Genomic DNA, 13,736 nt, shown 5'->3' with positions numbered 1-13,736 from the left:
AAAGTAAGATTTGTCAAGAAGCATTTGTTAATTCCAATTGGAAAATGCTGCTGAATAATTCTTCTACTGTGAAAGCCTGGATGCACAGCCTAAACACCAGTATTCCACTGTGTTACAGAAAAAGATGATACCTGTGATTATGTGAGACAGAACCAAATATAGATCATACCAGAATTATCTGCCTGAAAAATGACAAAAAAGAGGTACTTTGTAATTGTTTTCAAAAAAACTACTATAATTCAGAAAAATACATAGCGTGGTACCCAGTAATTTCCATTAAAAAAAAAAAACAAACTACTCCTCTCAGTCATTATACAATGCTCAGTTTGATTGCTGCATAGCAGCCACATTCTTATTCTTGAACTTCTATTCTTCTTCTTCTATTCCCCAACCATAAATCAATTTCCTGATCCTCTCCTCTCTCTTCCTCCACTCATTTACAAGCCCACAAATAAGAGACTTTATGTTTATGTGAACACAGAGCAGAGATGCACCTTCCTACATTTAAAGACTAAAAGATTTCAAAAGACAGAACCAAGAATTTCATACACCCTTGACATTAATAACAGAAAGGAGAAAAATCATAGGGATTACATGGAATTATGTAGAAAAATTTGCATAAACCAGAGAGCATAGGAGGGCAAAGCATTCTCTGCACAAAAGCACAGGACTCAATTGCAAACTGGGGAAAAAAAGTAGATAACCACATCTCTACCCATTAAAGTGGTAACAAAACAGAAAGGAAACTACCCAGAGACTAAAAGAGACCACAGAGTACCCAATACATTCATTGTACACACATAAGGGGAAAAAGGCATATAAAAGGTGAAATTCTTTAACAGTTATATAAACAGCTGAATTGTCCTTACCTGTTCATTCAGAACCTGCAAGTGTTGTGTCCCATCCATTACTAAGTAAACGGGTTGAACATGGAAAGCTCAAAATCTTCTCTAAAAGCATAACTACTTTATCTCCCCAAGAAAGCTAAGCCTACAGGCTCGAACACATCAACAGGAAAGGCAGCACACAAGACCCAATATTTCACTTTCAAAAATATATATATATTTATCAAACTACACATTAAGTTTTAATGTAATATCCACTATATGCAGTGGTGCGGTATAACGGGTTATAAGTTACAGATCACAGCGCATTAGTAATTTTAGTCCCATGGAAACAATTCTGATACATGTTATACCTGAGGGATTTTGAAAAGCCAAAAAGAAACACCCTACTATAAAATGTGTATCCAGTTTCAGTCAAAAGACCCATTATATGCCAAGCTTCAAGCAAAACCGATGAAGATGATATAAATAACTGCACATATTTTTAATGAGAAAATAAGGGGAACTTAAAGGTGATAAGAAGGCAACAAAAGGAAAGGATTCACTTTTTTAAAAAGCAGAGGAAGTAATAAAAAAAACAATCCATCCAACACAAGCAATGTAAGTCTTGCTTTTAAAAATGACATCAACACTTAGAGGTTAAACATGCCTGATGCTATGGTTAAATGAAACAGCAAGCAAAGAACAGAGTAAAATACAGTTAAGAATGAAACTATAAAGAGTATAAATGCAAACAGCACAGCTATGCAATGTTTATCCCTATCAGATGTCAAGATAAAATTGCCAATGATATTTTTCATGACGCAACTGTAGGAACTGCAGATTTCCAAATACAAAAATTTCTAGAGAAACTTGGTATGAAAGTTAATCTAGTTTAAGAGAGCAATAACCACTTTTCATAACATAATGAGACCCTAAATACTAACTATGCTAACAACAGCCTGCAGTTTGGTTCATTTCTTAAAACTCCCATTAGAAACTATATCAATTACTTATACTTATTAACATTTTAAAATAGAATAGTTACAATTCATGAATTACCTGTTTCTGTTTTACTGGAGAAACCCGCTGCCTGTTTGATTGCTGCCGCTGTCAATGCTAAACCTCGGCTCCTCTTCAGACCATGCTGTAACACAGCTTCAAACTGAGCACACAAGCAAGTGACTCTGCAACGTAAGTATTACAGAAATCATGCGGAAGCAACAGTCAACTACATTTCACTACACTAGGCTTATTCCAAATCTCTGAACAGAGAATGTACAGGTGAGTGTTATTTTATATAGCAAGAAAAAGATCTTTTGTTTGCACTAATCTCATTATTTGCAAGTAATATAGCGTACCAATACCCACAGTTTCATCATGACTATTCAAAACTGGGGCACAAATTACTTTTTTGGAAGAATTAGCAACTAATTTGAAAAGTCATCTTCACCTTTTAGTAGGCTTTTTATTCATTTTATTTCATCTTCAACTTGCTTACTTTTCAAGCAATGAAGTTGTAGTACCAAGTATATTCATGAAAATACACAAACAATGATTTTTTGAAAACACGCTAAAACTATCTGTACAATTTCCAGAAAATTTAGTTATTGACATTATCACATCACAATCCATCACGTGCAAGCCAAAGAAAACAAATTCAAACATACATTTTAATGCCCCTCAGAAGTCTTAGGCCTAGCAAAATAAGCAAGATTTTTCTAAAGATCTGTTTAATCTTCCTCTTTTTATGCTGCTCTCTACAATGCTACTTGTAAATTTACTTAAGTATATAAATTTTTAACATTATCTAGTTAGTAATTTTTTTTTTTTTTTTTTTTTTTATAGGTAACAACACTGTGACAAAAGCAGTTTTAAAACTCAGCCTGCCAAAACAAGGAATAGTATTGTAACCTTCAGGGAACAGTAAGGCCTAAGGTATAATGCACATGAATGCAAATTGTGTCATTGAAATCTTATTTTCTCTAATTTTCATTTGCCATTAAATAAACAACATTTTAATTTTAAATTTTAAGAAAGCTGTCACCTGGCTGCTAAAGCTCATTACTAAAACACAAAACTATAGATACTTTAACTAAGTCAAAGCAGTTGAATACAAACAGTTGACAAAATGGCTCAGGAGTCTGTCCAAGCATTCTAGAACTGTAAAATTCTATTCCAGGACACAAAAAAAATTATAAGGTCTGAGGAGGAAGACTTACGGAAGAGAGAAAAAGAGGTTTATCTAGCACAGTCATCTGAACAAAAGAACTTCTAAAACAAAATGCTGTCTAGTACATTTATGTTAGGAAAACTTTACTTCAAAATACTAATAAAGTTGAGTATCATTCAAACAGTACTCAAGATTATTATTGAAGAGTTATAATCAATTACTGCTAAAAATAAGCGGTGCTGTTAAAAATGGAAATTCCAGCAGATATGACCAAAAAAATCCACTTGATTTTTAAATTTTGAAAAAGCAGAACAGAAACTAATTTCTGTGAAAGAGTTCATATTATTAAAAAAAAAAATCTATGTCCGCTACAAATGAAAGCAAGAAAACTGAGCAGCAGTTTACAATATAATTTAGCCACTTCAAAAAAAAAAGTATTCTGCAATGCCCAGGGTACATAGCGTATTTACTAGATGCACCATGAGTGTGTGTTAAATAAACAAAGGCAGAAAAACAGGAAGATGTCCACTGTTATACAGACACAGCAGAACAGTTTGAACAGTTATAATCTCAAAGACAAAGTGCTGGAGGAGTAAAATTTGGAGAATCACGGACTTTACTAGATTTTGATCTAAATTCTCAGACTATCCTCATTTAAAAAATTCTCACAACATTTAACATAGTTCCAATCCAAAACACTATAAAAATGAAAATCTATTCACATAATTTCCACTTCCTTTTTTAGCCTGAAACTGCCTAGCTATAATCTATTATTCAGCATGTCTACTAAATTCTATGGAGGATACTTGTAAGTAAAATTTGATCAGTATTACATGTCTCCAATCCTGTTTCCCCCGGCTTATCAGAAGATAAGCACTAAAGGTCACCCTTCAAGGTCTTAAACAACAAGGTCTAAAGTAGTTCTTCAAACAAATTTAGCAACAAAGTAGAAGTTCTAGATTTGGAGAAAATGCTCTACATGTAGGTATTTGTTCTCACTGAGTTTACATAACCTGCTGCAAAGGCAATACCATTTCATTGTCCCATATAAAATAAATAATTAAAAACAAAATAAACTATTTCTAGCTAATGCTTTTCTGCCAATGGCTACACCGCTAACTGCTAGGTGCTTAGTTCCATCATCCCTTTACCCCAGCTACCCCTTCCCTTTTCTTCTCTTGCACCAGCTTCTGTCCAACAAAATCTGCACTGAACTGCTTCTGTTATGCTAGTCCAATAGAAAACTATTAACTTTTTTCATTAAATTAGCTTCCCAACAACACAGTAGGTGAAACAGCTAAGGGCAGGACAAGAGGACAGTAGTAACCATAAGTCAGACAGACTTAAGCAGTCAAGGAGCAGCTTTAGCATGTAGTTCTACACGCAGCTGTATTATAAGCTGCTCAAGTAGGTGGGTTTGCCTTCTCATCCCTTTGCGCTTCTTCCTCCTCCTCTTCCACATCTCCCACTGCTCCCAGCAGCACAATCTTCCCTCCCTCGCAGCAACTCTAGCATTCACCAGACATTTCACTGAAATTATTTAACTCACTGAAATAGCAGAAAGTTATCTTTCGTATGATTTTTTCTTTTATTAAATTAATTCAGAGACTATTAGACGATTACCACAGTTTGCTTAAAAAGAGAGTGGAAGTGAGTTAGCAGTGAAGTCAGGGATCTTGAGGCAATATACCAATCCTTCCCGCCTCTCTGTTTCAGTAGCAAAGAAGTGTTACATTGGCTTACCAGATGTCATGAAAACACACCCTTAGTCACGTTCTTTAAGACTGAATTGAGAGGGGATTGGAAAGAAAGAATTTAATGCAAGAATGTAACCTAATTTATAGAACAGTCATGGATGATTAATTCTTGCCAAGAACACAGGGAGTCAAACTTAAAGGACATAGCGGAAGGGACAGTAAGCAACTGAGCTTAATCGTGGGATTCTATTTATGTGAGATTCTTAGATCGGAGGGATTCTGAGAAAGATTTCATTGCATAGAAAATATTATAATTCATGTCTGTCAGTCTTCATCTTTAAAAACTTAGAAACCAATATGCCATATCCAATGTCAACAGATGCAACTAACAAGAATTACATGAAATTTTTCGACTTATGCTAATAAAAAGGAACAACTTATAGTGCAGAAAAAGAAGGAAAGCAGATATAAGCACATCGGAAATAAGGAAAAAAAACAAGAACAATTTTGCAAGTGTGCATTAAACACAATTGACACTTAAGTGTCAAACCACTCTAAAGATAGCTGTACTGGTAACAAATACTCCAATTTCAAAAGAGGTTTTAGGGAAAAAAAATTATTCTAATTTCACATTCAGACTTTGCAATTCGATGCCTTAAGTGACTGCAGACTTAATGACAAAAGACTTGTAACTTCACCCACAAGAAGAAGCTTCACTAAGCTATAAACATGAAAAATTCAGAGTCCCGTGTCAGTGTCTATGTAAATAAGAGGAACTGTTTGGTTTTTGTTTTTTTTTTTTTTTGAATATACCAAATATTTTTGTGCTATACATTTTGTGTAGTGCTGATATGTAATCTAAGCATGTTAAAAGTTTCTTAGGCTATTTTACCTGCTATCAGAATCTGAAGCAATTTCTTTTCTTCCGCCAAACCGTATCTGACACTGCAATAAATAGATTTTAATACATTTCTGTTACACTAAGAAACTGAACATTCTAAAATACTTCAAGAACAAAACAAAAAGTCATAACAGAAAAAGGAAGTGGTATAAAATAGCGCAGTGGCAAATACAGCCTGCAGCCAAAAAGTGCTTTTTAGCATCATGTTCCACAACCGGACTACTCCTGCAGTTCAAATATATTCTTGCTAGCCAGAATAGTATGACTTAGGGCCATTCAGTAAGGCCAAAATTGAGTAAAAGTTGCTACTTTTGAAGCTTTAAATGCATACCCACAAAAATAAACACTGCTTCTACTTGCTTCAGTGCTACAATTACAGAAGAATTGTTATCCTATAAAACATTATGGTTGGCTTCCTTTGGAGGCTTTCTTTTTACCTCCCAACCTCTTCCCTAAGTTGAATCACATTTATGAAATTCTATTTGCCAAACTTCATGCTGATAAAAAACCAACAAACAAACAAACTTCCTATCTTTATCTGTATTTCAATCCATTCACTAAAACCTTGGGGGGGGGGGGGGGGGGGGAGAAAGAAAGTTCCAAATATAAAATGTTAGCCAGTTTAGCCTTTAGAGTATACTGCAATTTATCTCATTCATACAGTAAACATCCCAAGTATAATTTGTCTATGCAAGGATTTTAAACAAGTATTGCATTATACTCTTTTTCTAGCAGAAAGAAAAACTCAGCAGTACTGTACAAAAGAAAAGATTTCTTCTTCTTTTGCTAAAGGGGAGGAAAAAAAGGCAATGATAGTTCCTGCCAGGACTGTCAACTCAGTATATATGTACTGTAGAAATAGGTTTAGGATTTCTCACCTGTTTAACTGCATCCAGTAACCGTTCTAGAAGAAACTGTCTTTTAGTGTCATTGTTCTGTGAACCTAAAATTCAACAAAATTCTATTACTTTTAAATAGAAGTTTTTAAGAAAAATATACTGAGGTCAACACTGAGGCTCTGAAAATTTTTTTCTACATGTTCATTTATTCCATTAAATTTATTGATATTTTCCTCCGAGTAAAATGATGCAGTATAAGACTTTGTTCTGCTGTTTTATGTAGCTTGTCTAATATGCAGCACTACTGTTTGAAAAATAACCTAGAGTCTGATTTCAGTAAGATCATGGTTTCATGATATAAGATACATTGCAGCAATACCAACTATAGCATAACTGCGCAAAAACACCACAGGTCGCTCCTGGCTTGTTAGCACAACCACGTCTCGGGCCGTATTGCAAGTCTGGAACTGACCTACCTCAAGGGGGAAAAAAAAAAAAAAAAAGACAGACTTTGTTGCTGTTGTTAGACTAAGCGTATGATGTGGTTTATGCTGTAATCCCATAAATTCCTGTACTGGGACAACTACCAAGACAGCTTATCACCGGAGCATGAGAAAGGAATGGAAAACGAGAAAGAGATACAGGAATATCTTGTTACTGTCAAATAACCTCTAGCGCAAAAAGATATTGTAAGTTAGGTGGACAGCAATTGCTGCAATAAAGCCCTTAAATTTTAACTACCAGCACAGTCTTCTTCCTGTTCAACGTCTGTAAAACAAAGTTTGTTACTACACAACCAACTACGCAACAACAACATTTAACTTCTCAATCATTTCAACAGTCGGCATAATACTTTGCTTCTCTGAATATCCTTTATAACCATTTGTGACTATGTTTAAAATTGCTGGTTAGATTACATCACCTCGACAATGTATTTACAGGTTAGGTTCAGAACATCCTTCAAAAACCTCTCTGACCTACCCAGAATTAAAATCATTCTGCTCTTCTTTCCTCTCACAGAGCATTTAGCTAACATATACATCGCCTGAAAACCAAACATCAAAATTCTGCATGAGTAAGTTTCTCCAGATTCCAAAAATCCACTACCACATGCTAAGCCCTCCAGTAAATAGAACTGACTTAAAATAAAAGGTGTTTCTTCCTCTTGCTGTCCGCTACTACAAGGTATGAACCCCAGAATTTTTTTTCTTTATAATCCTATTCAAAGTAGATTCCTTCATTCCTAGCAGGGACAAAATTTGTCCTGCTGAAACTATTCTGCCCCTGAATCTCAAGAAGGGCGTTGGGCCAGGGCGTGGGGGGGAAGCAGCAAGTCTGTAACAACACATGATGCCAGAATAAAGAAAACAAAGGAAAAACATGTAAACGTAATATAGCTCTTAGCTAGCTAAGCTTCACAGTGCTTATTTAGCTATTGACAGTGGGTTCTGAAGAACACACTTCAGAGATTTTGAACTCTGGCTCTAACTGTGAAGTCATGGGATGGAAGAGGTTTAGTTCTGTTAGTCAAATAGCTCTGATGTGCACAAATTCAGTTGAAGATGCAAACCATGCACAACACTAGTAGATGCCATTAGAAACAAACCTCGTACCAGGTAGGTTCTAAATTCCCAACAACTATGCCAGTTATGCCACTACGTTTAACTCACATAACCCCTATTACTTTACTCTGTGCTTTTGCAGAGATTATAGTTTTATTGAATTAAATTCACTGTCCTTACCATACGTGCATTGCCAAAACCAGAAACACATACCTATGCACCTAAATCCCTTAAAACAAATCACCTAACTGTAAAATAAGGAAAACACCTCATTGCACCTGAACTTTTAGTGCTATCCTCCAAAAACAGCAACATCAAACATACACAAATCTGCAGATATTCTGTACTGTTTCAAATTCATCTCTTCTATTGTCTGATGCTATCCACACACCCAGGAGAGTAAGGCATAACGCAACATTTCTCTTAATATTAAGATTTCTCTTTATAAAAAGATGTAAATAATGTCACAAACTGAAAAACATCTAGCCAACGAAAACTCTAAGCACGTGGGTCAAGTTTGTCTTCCAAACGCAGTAGACGTTAGTTTTTAAATTCCCATCTCTTTGACATCTTTATCTAATAAATAAAATAGAAAAATGTTTCACAACTAGATATCAGACTGTGAACAATATAAAAAAAACATAAGTACACAAATCCTACAAAAGAGGATTATTATGCTAATTAATATTCTGAAAGACTGAAGCATGCACTATCAAATAGACTTGAATTTACATAGACTTAGTGCAGTATAACATATATTTTAAGTCTTTATTGTACTTGAGGTTATCCTAGTAACAGTTCTGACTGTACATTATTACAATTAATAATTTCCATAACTGGTTCTGTTCATCTCCACAATTAACAGCATTATGAGGCCACGTAAAGCCTATACGACAAGTTGGCCAACATTTCTGCTCAACATAAGTCTGTAGAACTCTACTATTGCTGTGCTTAACATTGAAATTTTGTGAGCAGAGAAAAAAAGAATATTCACAAAGTAATATTTTTTGAAAATTGTAACATTAAGTATTTTTTTCAATTAGAGGATATTTTTATTTTTTGTATTAAATCTAGAAAATGTTTTTATCCTTTTGTAGTATTTGTAGCTGGTATATGTTTTTAGAGGCATTTTTGTTTTAAGCAGACTTAAAATAAAAATAAATCTCTACCAAGTCTATCAAAGATTTAACTTAGAAAATCATCAAGACTGTAGAAAAGTAAAGTCCTCAAAAAAAAAAAAAAAAAAACCACGCATATATTCAGACCAGGGCACCAATTAAGCATGATCCCCTCTAGTTCATTTTGAGACTAATTTTTATTACAAACTGACTAAACTACCCTTCTACAAATTCAAAATAGTGGTAAAAACTGCAATAACACACATGTAAGTACAAAATATGTATTGCAAAAAACCAGCATTAGTCAGAAAAGATAAAGGCTATTTTTAAACCACTGCATTAAAAAAAAAAAGGAAGTTCATACGTAAGTCTAGAAATAATTGTGAAAATGTAAGTATAAAGTAGCAAAAACTAAGAAGCTTAGAGAGACTCTTCCCACCTACATCTACTCAGTCAAAAAAAGAGTAAAAATTAACCCCAGGTATTGCACCTGCCTCTGTTACCCTTGCCATGTGTTGTGGTTCACAGTCTGTTTTCGTATTTTTAAAATGCACTTCTCACCCTCTTGTGATAGAAATATCCACACATACAGCAGAAGAAACCAATTATGCCAGTAAGGGAAAACAGGAATTTCATCCAATTCTTTACAGGTACAGCTGTCTTCATCACCACATGTAGAATATAGGTTAAAACAAGAATCCCAGACTGCTTTTCTACACTTGGAGTCTAGCATGTAACATTCAGACTATAATTCCTTCTGCTTTCTCTAGTGTAGGATCTGAGGGTACAAGGTCAAGATACAATAGAATCATAACAATGTAGCATTTAAATCAGGTTTATGGTTCTACTACCTCATCCTGAAATAAGCATATTTTTTACACCATTTATAACAATTTCAAAACAAAACTGACAACACACCTAACTTTTGAGATTTCATTTTCACACATATGAAGTCCAGCTCCCATTCTGAAAAGGAGTATAGGTAAATAAACATGAGATTATTACTTCCTTATAAAACAAAATAAGGAGTTTCATCAGTCTCTGGAAGTCAAAGCTAGGTGTACTACTTCCCTGCATGATCTATGCACCTAAAATTGACTGCTCTATATTTTCTGAAACAAGAGAGAAGGTAAGGACTTGATTGGCATTAACAATTTTTACTTGAAACATAATAAACTTATTGTGTTGCTCCATTCACAGTGTCTTTCAATGGCACGAGACCGCACAGAAGCTAACCTTAGTTCTTTTTGCCAAGCCTCCTCTAACCTTAAAACTTGATTGTGACCCATGACATATATCATTTCTAGCAGATACCTCAGTTCAGACAAAAACAAAGAAATAGAAAATTCTGTGTTAATAGGGACATTAATTCCACTGTGTAATTTAAAAATAAAAATGTATGCTAACAGACATTGCCAGTTTGGCCATGAAAAGTACATAAATCTAGTATCACTGGGTTAATTAGTAATTAACCAATAATTAATATTAGTAATATTAAGTAATACTCATATCAAAGGGAAGTTGTTTTCACATCCTTTAGAAATACATTGTAACTAAAAAAATATGTTTAATATAGCTATAGCTGTTAAGGCAGGAAGTCTTTCTACGCATGTTTTAGGAACAGCCCTTTTACCTTAAGGGCTACAATTGGACCAAAAAAAAAAAAAAAGAAAGAAAAAAAAAAAAGACAGTGGTGTTCCAGCCACAGAAAAAAAGGACATGGCTAAATTTGATGTCACCATTAGCTACCTCCTTTATCTGAAAGGAGAATAGTAATAATATGCATTTCTCTGTCCTTCTCACCTGTTCCATTTACATTACTCTGAAAAAAATACTGTATAGTATTGTAGAATAGCAAAGCTCAGCAACATGCAAAATTAACATTCTTTTTGCCATTTTACTAGCTAATCAGAACTGGTGGAAAACTCATAAAGGTCTTGGCAAGGGTTACACTTGGGTAGGCTAGCAAGCAATTTGACTACTATCCTTAATTTCACAGCAGGTATTATTACTTTTAAATAATTAAACTCTTTTTCTTCACTTAATTCTGTACCTCTTTATTAGTTAAAAATAACTAAAGGCTTTATAAATAGCTACGTGATGAGTCTTTATGCCAGAAAAGGTGCCATTTTGACTTTTGAATCATAAAACAAAATTCAAATGGAGCTCCCAAAGATGAGCCTCCTAAAGATTTAGGTCCTGATTTGCACAAATTTACAAAAGGCTAGTGCCACCCCAAATTCACTCACTGAAGCTGCAGCTTTTCATATGGAGAAAATGCTGACTCTTAAGAAGATCAGAATTAGGTTTTAGTCTACATACAGTGTCAAATTCTGAAGCATTCCAGAAATTTTCTTTTTCCATAGTTTGAATAGTTTGACTTACTTGCATTTTTCACAATGCTAATTAACAGTTTTCCCCATAAGCACTTTTTTTCTTGCCTCTCCTTCCATAAGGAGTCTTTTAATACTAATTTCTTCTTACCACAAAGGTCAGAACAAAACAAAAAAATGCAATTGAAGAGTTTTCACTTTCATTTTTGTTTGGTTTCATTTTCATAAATAAATGCTATTTATAAAACTGAATAGGATTTAGCTACTCCAGTTAACTCTTCAAATTTTCATACTAACTTTGGGCAACAGACCCCGCCACATATTAAATCAGCATGGAAGACAATCTGATTCTCAGGTGGAGACAAGATAACACACTCTCAGATCAGAAGATGACATATCCATTACTGAAGTGATAAGAGTAGGCCCATGACAAGATTTTCTTAAGCACTTCCCTACTTCAAAAAATATATAAAATAAAATAAAATAAAATAAAATCATCCATGTGCTTTGAGTGTGCTAAGTGTGACTTATCCTTTCACACTTAAAAGAAAAATCTGTTGTCCATGAGTTTTCTTTTCTCCATCCCACCATACAGCTCTCCATTAGGGCCCTTTCCAGTGGCTACGCTTTCTCTACTCATAAGGATTAAGAGAGATATAGGTCACGTCAGGACCTCTTAATACTCATGCAAAACTTGTACGCGTTTCCTCTCACGGATACCTTAAAAAGCTCTAGATTTAGTACACCCACAGACACTACATCACCACAACATCAAAGCCAGAAGGGAGGACACAAAGTGGAAACAACACGTTCAACGACTGATGCGTGCTCTTCAGCGCAGAGTCAGACAAACAGCAACCATACACCTTAAATGCTGTAAGGGAGGACTTTTTAACTAATCATGGTTCTCACCTGTGTCAGTAATTGTACTTTAAGTCCACTAACAACTTTTTTTTTTTTTTTAATCTCTTAGCCGTTTACGTTCTCGGGATATTGCCTGCACTGCTGCACAACAGAGGCCACGGGGTCCACTGAGGCCAGCATCGCTCGTGTTTCGAGCCAGCCTCACGCTCAGGGGCAGGCCTGCCGGTTTAATAATGAGGCAAAACACCACTTCTAGAGGGCTTAGGCCCACGAAACACAACGAAGGGGCGAGGGGCGGTGCTGGGGCCTGAGCCTTCCCCCACACCGCGGGGCCAGTGAGGCCGAAGACCCCTGCGCCCCGTCAGCGCTGCAGCCAGCCCCCCCCTCCCCCCGCCCTCGCCGGAGCCACGAGGGGAGGCGACGCGGTCGCAGCCCCGCCGCGAGCCGGGCCGGGCCTGGGCGGGCAGGGGAGCGCGGCCGGGCGGAGGCAGGGCGAGCTCTGCCCGCCGCCAGCCCCGAGCGCGCCGCGGCGGCTGAGAGGGCCGCACTCGAGCCCTCCACTCACCACTCATAGTGGCCGCCGGGCTCGCACCCTCCGTTCACCGGACCCGCTCCCTCCTCCCGCTGAGGCGGCCCGAAGCCGGGCCAGTCACCTCGCACGCTCCGCCCCGGAACTCGGCCCCGCCGCGCCGGAAGGTAAACACGGCCCCGCGCCGCCGCCGCCGCCGCCGCCGCTGGGCGTTAGCGCTCCGTCTGCTGCTCGCGGCGCGGTGGCGCGCCGGCCGCCTCAGGGCGCGGGCGCGCGGGGCGCCGAGCGCGGGCTGCCGTGAGGCGCGCGGCGGCACCACCAACCGTCGGCGCGTCACGCGGCGCTGTCACGCGGCGCGGCGGCTGCTCCCGCCGCGCCCCTCCCCCCTCGCACGCGTGCGCCCGCGGCGTCTCCAGAAACGGCCACCGTGCTGTGGGGCCGGGCGCGGGCGCGGGTCGGCCCGCTCCCTCAGCCGCGGAGCCCTCGGGCCGTCTGCGCCGCGCCGCCGTGTTGCGCTTCACCAGCTAGGCGGAAAGGCTCAGTATCCGTCCCCGCCTAAAAACCCTCGGGGAGGCTAAGAAACGCTGCACGAGTAGGAGATGAGAAAACTTTAAACAGTCTGGTTTTTTGTTCTGTTTTCTTTAATACTCTCACGTTCGGGTACTATGTAACCCGCAAGTCCTGCAAGGTTTCAAAAAACACTATAAAATAAATTGTGACACCTCTGATTAAGAAAAAAAAAAACTGTCAAACTAATCAGGAGTAATTTCCTTAAGTTTTGTAGACTCATTTTAAGGGATCAACTTTGTTTTGTGTTGCAAGCAAGAGGCCATAACCTTTTTTTAAGGGCTCTGATTTAATAGTAAAATTTAAGGGTTTCACAAGCCTCTCGGCCC

At 37.5% G+C, this 13,736-nt stretch overlaps 1 protein-coding gene across 6 annotated transcripts in view; it reads right to left on the bottom strand.

Annotated features, from left to right (window-relative positions):
• Positions 1-13,003, bottom strand: part of SNX29 (sorting nexin 29) — a 146,835-nt gene extending 133,832 nt beyond the window's left edge. For 3 of the 6 annotated variants that reach the window (XM_068908259.1, XM_068908262.1, XM_068908260.1), the window contains exons 1-4: positions 12,877-13,003; positions 6,474-6,538; positions 5,587-5,639; positions 1,887-2,011 (exon numbers count right to left, since the gene is read on the bottom strand). In XM_068908259.1, the coding sequence (XP_068764360.1) occupies positions 1,887-2,011; positions 5,587-5,639; positions 6,474-6,538; positions 12,877-12,883 (250 nt within the window). In that variant the 5' untranslated portion in view covers positions 12,884-13,003. The remainder of the gene's footprint in view (positions 1-1,886; positions 2,012-5,586; positions 5,640-6,473; positions 6,539-12,876) is intronic. The other 3 variants (XM_068908263.1, XM_068908264.1, XM_068908261.1) reach the window with 3 other exon arrangements.
• Between the last annotated feature and the right edge of the window lie 733 nt (positions 13,004-13,736).

Source organism: Struthio camelus, chromosome 15 (assembly GCF_040807025.1).
Source record: "Struthio camelus isolate bStrCam1 chromosome 15, bStrCam1.hap1, whole genome shotgun sequence".
Lineage (NCBI taxonomy): Eukaryota > Metazoa > Chordata > Aves > Struthioniformes > Struthionidae > Struthio > Struthio camelus.
This window is presented reverse-complemented; position numbering and strand designations above follow the sequence as displayed.